This window comes from Sciurus carolinensis, chromosome 7 (genome assembly GCF_902686445.1).
Source record: "Sciurus carolinensis chromosome 7, mSciCar1.2, whole genome shotgun sequence".
NCBI classification, from domain to species: Eukaryota; Metazoa; Chordata; class Mammalia; order Rodentia; family Sciuridae; genus Sciurus; species Sciurus carolinensis.
Window position 1 is genome coordinate 111,825,078 of NC_062219.1, and position 8,333 is coordinate 111,833,410.

At 50.9% G+C, this 8,333-nt stretch overlaps 1 protein-coding gene across 3 annotated transcripts in view; it reads left to right on the forward strand.

Annotated features, from left to right (window-relative positions):
• Mrpl14 (mitochondrial ribosomal protein L14) overlaps positions 1-7,709 on the forward strand; it is a 17,867-nt gene extending 10,158 nt beyond the window's left edge. Inside the window, exons 2-4 of one of the 3 annotated variants that reach the window (XM_047557764.1) lie at positions 377-468; positions 2,411-3,380; positions 6,653-7,709. In XM_047557764.1, coding sequence (XP_047413720.1) covers positions 398-468; positions 2,411-2,777 — 438 coding nt within the window. In that variant the 5' untranslated portion in view covers positions 377-397 and the 3' untranslated portion in view covers positions 2,778-3,380; positions 6,653-7,709. Of the gene's footprint in view, positions 1-376; positions 469-2,410; positions 3,381-6,652 lie in introns of those variants that run through there. The other 2 variants (XM_047557765.1, XM_047557766.1) reach the window with 2 other exon arrangements.
• Positions 7,710-8,333: the final 624 nt, after the last annotated feature.

The window sequence follows — 8,333 nt, forward strand, 5'->3', positions numbered from 1 at the left end:
AGTGTGTGTGCAGTTTTATGGCACTGCAAGACTTGGGAAGTAGCCACTGGCGAGGGGTATGCCAGAGCATTCATGTCCTCCTCCTGCCTGCGGGAGTGACTTGACGATGCAGACATTCCCTGTGGTATGTCACTCACTGTGGAACTGTTGAGGGCCCGTCCTGCTCTCGGACCCTGGAGTCAGAATGTGAATCAGCAGAATTGAAGCTGGAGTTCCATCTAATCATCTGTGTATCTTTTAACCACTAAGATTTATATTTAGTGACTAATGATCTTGCGCTAGAAGTGCCATCTCCCACACAAGTCCCCAAAGAAAACTGGCTCTGAGTCAGGACTCTGACTTTGAAATCAATTTTTTTCTTCCCCCTTTCCCTCAGGATTTGCTGTCTGGGGATCCCATGGCTGTCTTTAGGGGGCTCTGGGGCCCTTTCATCTACGCAAGCAGAGCCTTCGGCCCACGCTGTTTCAGGTAACTTTCCACATTAAGTTCTTAAAACTGTGCCTTTGAGTAAACCTCCCATCAGGGCTGGTTAGTGTGGAAACTGGATTGGGAGGAGAAATTCAGGGAGGTTTCTTGGGGTCAGGGAAAGCTAAAGGAATCAGCTGAGCTGGGATTTGGGGGATGATCGACAGTGGGAGTGGTGAAGAGGTGGGTTCTGTCTGGCGGAAGCTTGTTCATATGACGAAAGCTTGTTACTTTTTGGTCCCTGTAAGACCCTTGCAGTGAATCTGACGTCTCTTGACCTATCATTCCCCTGGGGCATTAAAACCCTATCTTTTAAGAATGGAAAATTCATTTTAATTACAAAATAATACTGCTTATTATAAAAAAAAAATCAAGCCTGTCTGAAGTGTGACCCCCTCTCCTCCTCCTAGACACTAAGCCAGGACAGCCCTATCCCATCCGTGTCCCCATGCCACAGGCGTTTTCTGAGCACTGTGCCTGGGGCTGGTCATACAGAGTCAAATGAGAATTGCTTCCTGTCATGAGAGAGCTCTCAAGTGGGCTGCAGGAAGGAACTCGAAAACAAATAACTCCAAGAAAATGTGATGAGTATAATAACAGGGTGCTTGGGAAGGCTCGAGACTGGAGCTGCTAAGGGGAGGGAGGGGGCAGGAGGAGGAGACGCGCGTGGAGGCAGTCTCCCTGGAAGGGGAGTGGGCACAGGGCCTGCCCAGGTCCTCAGGGAGGCTGAGAGGTGGTGTGCTTAGAGAACGCCCGTCGTTCCTGCCAGCTGCTGGTGCAGAAGTGGTAGGATGTATGGCCTCGGAAGGTGGGTAAGTTGGGATCAGTTTGTGAAAGTGGAGAACCACTGGACGTTTCTGTGCAGGGGAGTGGCATCACTTTTGTCTTCCAAAGAGAGCTCTCGTCCACAGAGTGAGGTGCAGCAGGAACCAGTGAGCACACCAGTGTCACAGTCTCTGTGGAGTGAGCTGTTCGATGAAGGACATTGTCAGTGAGGGTGCAGAGAGGGACAGTGCTTAGGAGGTGGGGTCAGTAGGGCCTGCTGGCAGCGGATGTCTGATGGTGGAACAGGTGTGTGGGTGGGAGCTGGAGTTCCTGGGGGAACAGTCCCTGGGTAGGAAATGCAGCAACCAAACAGGGCTTGCAGCGGCAGGCAGGAGGTCCGTGTCCATTGGTGTAGGATGGGTTTTGGGGAGCCCTGGAGAGAGGAAAAGTGGGACTCTGATAAAGGAGAGACGTGGGCCTGGAGATAGAGTTCACTAGTTGGCCGTGAGGAGAACAGATGAAACTGCCAAGGCTGCATACGTAGGATGGGAGAAGAGGCCCTGAGGTTCCTGCCAGCAGTGACGTCTGGAGAGTAGATCTCAGTGCCATCAGACTGCCCTGTGAGCACCGGCTCTGCCGTTAACATGTGCTCCGGAAACCGACAAAAGGAAACGACCCTTTCTAGTACTACAGGACTGTTGCCTTGACTCAGTTCCAGTTTCTGCTGCGTTGTCAGTGGATTCCCTTGGCAAGCGTGCCCGTTCACATCTTCAGGTCCCCAGCAACGTGTAGATGAGAACATTAGGGATGAGTGTATCTGGGGAAGCAGGTTTTGCAGGATAGGCGTTGGATAGGCCTGGCCCATAAGGGATTCCTCTGAGTTCTCAGAGACCTTCTGGAAACCAGAGGCTTTAAGTTAGAGGTGCCGTGAAGTATGGTGTAATAGAAAAATAGTGTTCTCTTTAGAGCCCATCCAAATCAAGATCTTGCCACAGCAGCAGAAGCGCTTGATTGTAAGGGAATCTGGGTATACGTAAGTCCTGCCTGTCTGTCAAGGCTCCAGGGCTGTGTGTGTGTGTGTTGGGCGGGGGGCTAACGTGAACTCTCTTGCCTTCTCAAGAGGCCACCACCTTGGTCTAGACAGATGCAGGCCACAGCCCGTTTTTCCCTTTCTCACCAGCACCACTGGGAGCCTCGGTGCGATTCAGAAGATGACGCGGGTGCGAGTGGTGGACAACAGCGCCCTGGGGAACACCCCATACCATCGCCCTCCTCGGTGCATCCACGTCTATAACAAGAATGGGGTGGGCAAGGTGGGTGACCAGATTCTGCTGGCCATCAGGGGACAGAAGAAAAAGGCGCTCATTGTGGGACATCGCATGCCTGGCCCCCGAATGACCCCCAGGTTCGACTCTAACAACGTGGTCCTCATTGAGGACAACGGGAATCCTGTGGGGACCCGAATTAAAGTACCCATCCCCAGCAGCCTGCGCCAGAAGGAAGGCGAATATTCCAAGGTGCTGGCCATCGCTCAGAACTTTGTGTGAGCAGAGCCCAGGCCGCCAGCTTCCGGGCCTCGTGGGCAGAGCAGTTCCAAGAACTCCACCTGGGCTGAGCGGAGCCGGGCTGCCACGGGGCTTCTGCGCTGGGTCACGGTGTCCCATGAGAGAATAAACACTGTCATGTGTGTTTCCTCTGTGCTTTCTGAGATGTGGTTGTGAGGTACATCACACTGAAGCAGCTGGAAGGTGGCCAACCTTCCTGCACGGAGCAGCCTGGGTGCAGGGCCCTGGGCCCCTGCCTTTCTGGTTTGGATCCTGTAATATGAGTTCATCCAGGATTGTTAGGCTTTGGGAAACAGGTATGAATCAAACGTCAATGTATAAATGTGCCATGGAATCTGTCACTTTCTAACCAAAAGGGTTTTGTTCTGTTTTCCATCCACAGTATCCTCTTCCTGTTTTAGAGGACTTGAGGCGTCGATGCTCATAAAGATTACTAGGTTCTGGAATAGAGCAGTGGAGCCAGATGCTGGCCTTTCTTCACTCTGGAGTATTTCTCAGAACACTCCTTTATGCCCAGTGGTGTAGACTTGTGGAGAAATGGACCTGTCTTCTGTTTTGAGATGACGTGATCTTGGGCCTTTGCAGGTGATTCAGTGACAGTTATCTTCTGTTCACTTGTTGGCCTCATTGGGGAGGTTAGGAGCTCTCAGTTTCCTTAATGGGATCTTATCAGGTGATTTATAAATTCATTCACTTAAAATAGTTTGGGTGCTTATTAAATATCTCAGCGGCCTCTGAGAGGCAGAGTAGTGTAATGGTAAAGAACACAGCTCTGTAGCCAGACTGCCTGGGTTTGAATCCCAGCTCCACAACTTACCACTTCACAACTTGCAAATTATTTTACTTTTCTGTGCCTCTATTTCCTTACCCATAAAATGGGAATATAATAGTGATATAATATTTGATAGGATTGGTGGGAAGGTTCAGTCAGCTAGTGCCTGTTAAGTGCTTAGAACAGCACCTGGCAGTAGTAAGCTCTAACAGCTGCCAGCGATTTCCTGTCCCATGGAACTTACAGCATCACAAGGGAGACAAAACCAACATGAATCAACTCCTCAAACAAATACAAAACCCCAAGCCTAACAAGGGCCTATGATAAAGGGTTAGATTTTCAGTATGATTAGAGGCAGCTTCCCAGAGAAAGGGTTGCCTCAGCTGCGGCCTGACTAGGTGTTGTAGCGGAAGTCAAAACAGGGTTCCTAGGATGTAGGGAGTGTGTAGATGAGAATGGACAAGAGGAACCTTATTTTGTGTGTGTGTGGTACTAGGGATTGAACCCAGGGGTGCTCACCACTGAGCTACATCTTCATTCCCTTTTTAAAAATTTTATTTTAAGACATGGTCTCACTAAATTGCTGAAGGTAACCTTGAACTCGCTGTCCTCCTGCCTCAGCCTCCTGAGCCCAGTGAGGAATTCTTAGTGTTGGAAATGCTCTCAATCTAGATCTGTGTGGGAGTTTCATGAGTGTATACATCTGTAAATAATTAATGAACTGTACTTTAGTGAAAATAAACAAATAGACATTAGCTAGGTGAGAGGAGGGGAAAAGTTTCAGGTGGAGAGAAGAGACTGTGGGTGAACCCTGAAGCAGGAGGGACTGGGGTAAGTGCCACAGGCTGGAGGAAAAACCAGTGTGGCAGGAGCAGGTGGGGATGAGGCTGTGTATTAGTCATCTTGCTGTGCTGCGACCAGGGCCTGAGATAACCACCATCCAAAGGTTCACTGTGGCTCACAGCAGCACATCGTGGAGGGAATTGTGGGCTGGAGCATAGCTGTTCACCTGAGGCCCAGAAGTAAAAGAAAAAGAAGAGACGAGGGGCCACCGTCCGCTTCAGGGGCTTGCCCACAGTGGCCAGAAGACCTCCCGCTAGGCCCCGTCACTCTGTGTGTGTCGCGCTGGGGATGGACACCAGGCCTAGACTGTGCTAGGCCATTGCTCTACCACTGAGCCACATCCCAGCCCACGGGCCTACCTCATAAAGTTTCCACAACCTCCCAATAGTACCATGGGTTGGGGCCCAAGCTTTTAATGTGGGCCCCTGGGGGACATTTAAGATCCAAACTAACCGGCCAGGAGAGGAGTGGAGGTCCTCTGGCTTAGGGCCTCTTAAGCTTCAGGAAGGAGGCTTTATTTTATCCCAAGGGCATGGGATGCTCTTGTATTCAGCAAGCAGGGTTGGGATGGTGGGAGGGGATACCAGGTTAGACTTACTCTTCAGAGGGACTTCAGGAAGTTGGAGTGGATGAGCGTAGGCTTTGATGGACTATGCAAGGGACTGAAGTGGACTAGGGTAGAATGGAGGCAAGTGGACACCTCTAGGAGAAAGCAGTTGACTGGGCTTGGTAGGGTGAGCTAATGTGGGGAATGCAAGGAGGGGTGTGAGGTTTCTGGCTTATATGCCTGGGTGGGTAGTCATGCTGAGCACTAAGCTAGGGTGCTTGAGGTTGGGGGGGGAACGCAGTAGCCGGCAGGCTGGGTGCGTGTACCTTTGGTACATCCAAGAGATGTCAAGCAGGTAGCTATGTATAAACATTCTCCGGCTGGAGTTGTGGCTCAGTGGTGAAGTACTTGCCTGGCATGTGAAAGGCACTGGGTTCGATTCTCAGCATCCCACCCATATAAAGAAATAAATAAAAGTCCACTGACAAAAAAAAAAAAAAAGAAAAAACTCCAACATTGGAATAAAAGTAAAATTAGAAAACATTCTGGTTATGCATGTTCTTGGTGTTCCGCACAATCCTCAGGCTTTACTGGCATTGGTTGAGTTTCAGAGGTAACACGATTTCTTAGGACCCTATTCCTAATCAGTGTTAAACTGATCTCAAAGCCAGATCCTGTGACTTCAAATTCAGGGTCTCACCACAGTGTCACGGGTCTCGTTTTGGAGTTGGCAAGTCCTTGCCATCATGACTTGGTTCTGACTGGCTGAGGTCTTGCAGGCTGCCATGCTGATTCTCCTGGGTCCCATGGACCCTCTTCCAGCTCACTGCTGCCCAGCTTTGCATCTTCCAGCCGAGGGATGCTCTGCTCCCCTCCCTGTAAGTTTGACTCAGGTGCTCTGGGTGTCTGGGAAACTCATGCCCCTCTCCATTGGGCCCTCCAGAGTGGTTGAAGGAGTCTGGGACGGGTGGGCTCTGCTGCAGCGGTGGACATGACTGAGGAGGACTGACCAAAGCCTGGCCTGTGGGGGGTTTCTCTGCAGCTGCAGCAGCTGGTACTCAGTGGACTCTCGACTTCCTGCCGTCTGTGCTGCTCCCCAAAGGCTGTGGGAAGAGACCCCTGGCCTGGCACAAAGGAGGGGTGGAATTGTTATTCTCAGTCTGCACTGCCTGCTCAGTGCTGGGCCTTTCCTCAGGACAGCTGGAAATGAGCTGGCCTGCTGCTCCTCTGGTCACTTGCTTTCTGGGGTCAGGCCCTCTCTTCTTTCTGCCCTTGGTTATGTCCTTGCACGGTGCTGACTGCTCTGCTGCACCCCCTTGCCCTCCTCCCTACTACTGAGCTCACCAGAGTCATCCAAATGACTCTGTCCTTGCTGTCCCCTCTGGTCTCCCATGGACTTAAGCACTCCTCCTAAGGTGTTCTGCACTGACCACTGGAAGGCTGTGGTTTCAACACAGCCGGGTGGCCAGGCCTGTGACGCAGGCCTCAGCACACAGCCCAGAATAGCCCAACCATGCTGCTTTTCCAGCTGCCCTATCACTTTGCAAACTGGGATCTAATTTGCTGTCCACCTCCCCCGCCCCAGTCTCTCAGCCGGTGCTGCTTTCTTTGCCCATGAAATATTTATAATCACAGATTATGTTTCCCCTGTGAGTATAAACTTGCTTTTGTTTTTTCCCCTTCTGTGCCCTTAAGAAGCTGCCCCTGACAGGCCAACCTCCTGGATTAATGGACTTCACCGCAGTGTCTTTGCTGAAGTGTCTGCCTCCACCCCTGGCGTGTCTCCTGCTGGACCGCTTCAGGAGAAATGTGGTAGAAAGAGCTCCAGAGTGACAGCTGTGGTTGGGAGACCTGGGTTCCAGTGGGGACCCTGCCGAGATCTAGCTGTGTGACTGTGGGCAAGGCACAGCCTCAGGAGGAAGTAGGAGCTCACTGCTTGATGGCTTGGTGCTCAGGAGTCCTGAGGGGACCACCGTGACGCTGACTACAGCCTCACCCTAGCCACCTTGAAGGGCATGCCCTTGGCTGCAGATGGGGGCCTGGCCAAAGTGTCCCACCACCGTCAACACTCCTGAAACCAACCACCCGCGCAGGGGGTGTCAGGCTGGCCCTGAGAACCAGGAAGCTCCTTCCTGGAATCCCCACCCTAGCTTGCAACCAGGAGGGCAGCTGGCACCTTGCTCCCACGGCAGGGTGAGGGGCCAGCAGCAGGCTCCCCGCCCGAATCGACTTCCGTTCTCCGTCCTCTCCCTGCTCCTCTCTGCCTCTTCTCTTTCTCTCGTGGTCCTTCTCAGAAGAACTTTTGTTTTTGATGAAAATTGCGCGATACTGAAATCAAATGCTTAACTGAAATGCGACTCTCCCTCGGCTGCATTCCTTTCCTTCTAATTTTGTAATTCAATCTTAAAAAAAAAAAAAAAAACTGGGGGATTTTTTTTTTTATTCTTTCCCACCTGGAGGGTGGTTACGGACAGTTCCGTTCTCAGCATTTTAGACACTTTCTTGCTAACTGTTTTGCTAAACATTAATAATTTTCCAAATTATTTGGGCTTCCTGGACAGAAAGCAGTGATACATTTGCTTCTCAACTTTCAGCCTGAAGCCAGTGGTTCCCAGATGTGCCAACAATGATAACCCCTTGTCATTGACTTGATAGTTTGACAGGGTTTGACAGGCTGTCTCCTAAGATGTACCATAGACATTAAAAAAAAAAAAAAAAAAAAAAAAACTTATTTTGATAATTTCATAAGCACTCTTGCACAATTGGGATATCCTTGGTTATTATGAAACCTTGATAGGTGAGTGATGTGAGGCCAAATATTTACATGTCACATAGAGCCGCACTTGATCATCCAGGACTGAGGATCCAGCAGCAAGCAGCTGTGCTCCCTGCTCCCCACTCTGGGCTCCCTGTTAATTTGCACCTCCTCTCAGGGGTGGGGCTGCCTGGCACAGGAAAAGCAGGCGCTGCCTTTTCAAGGGATGGCTCACCAGGCCTTTGGTGGATTTCCAGGGCTGCGGATGGACTGAACTGACACATCCAGGCTAATCCAGGTCTTCCTGGTTGGCCATAGCTGAAGCCCATAAAGGGACAGGCACACATGGGCCAGGGAACAGCATTTGTGTGTCCACATAGCTCCCTGGCCCTTGTCCTTAACTAACTGCAGTAATCCTTGGCTTTCTGCCAGTTCCAGTCAAAGGGTTTCTGGTAGAGAAGAATGAAACCCTTGCTTGAATTAAAGTTTGAGGGTTTTTTGTGGACCTCGTTTCTCCAGGATGGGTGCCCACAATTGAAATAGTTACATGGTTCTCAGTTATTAGGAGCAACCTCTGTTTAGATCTCCTGACCCAGAGACGTCCCTTGTACTTAATGAAAT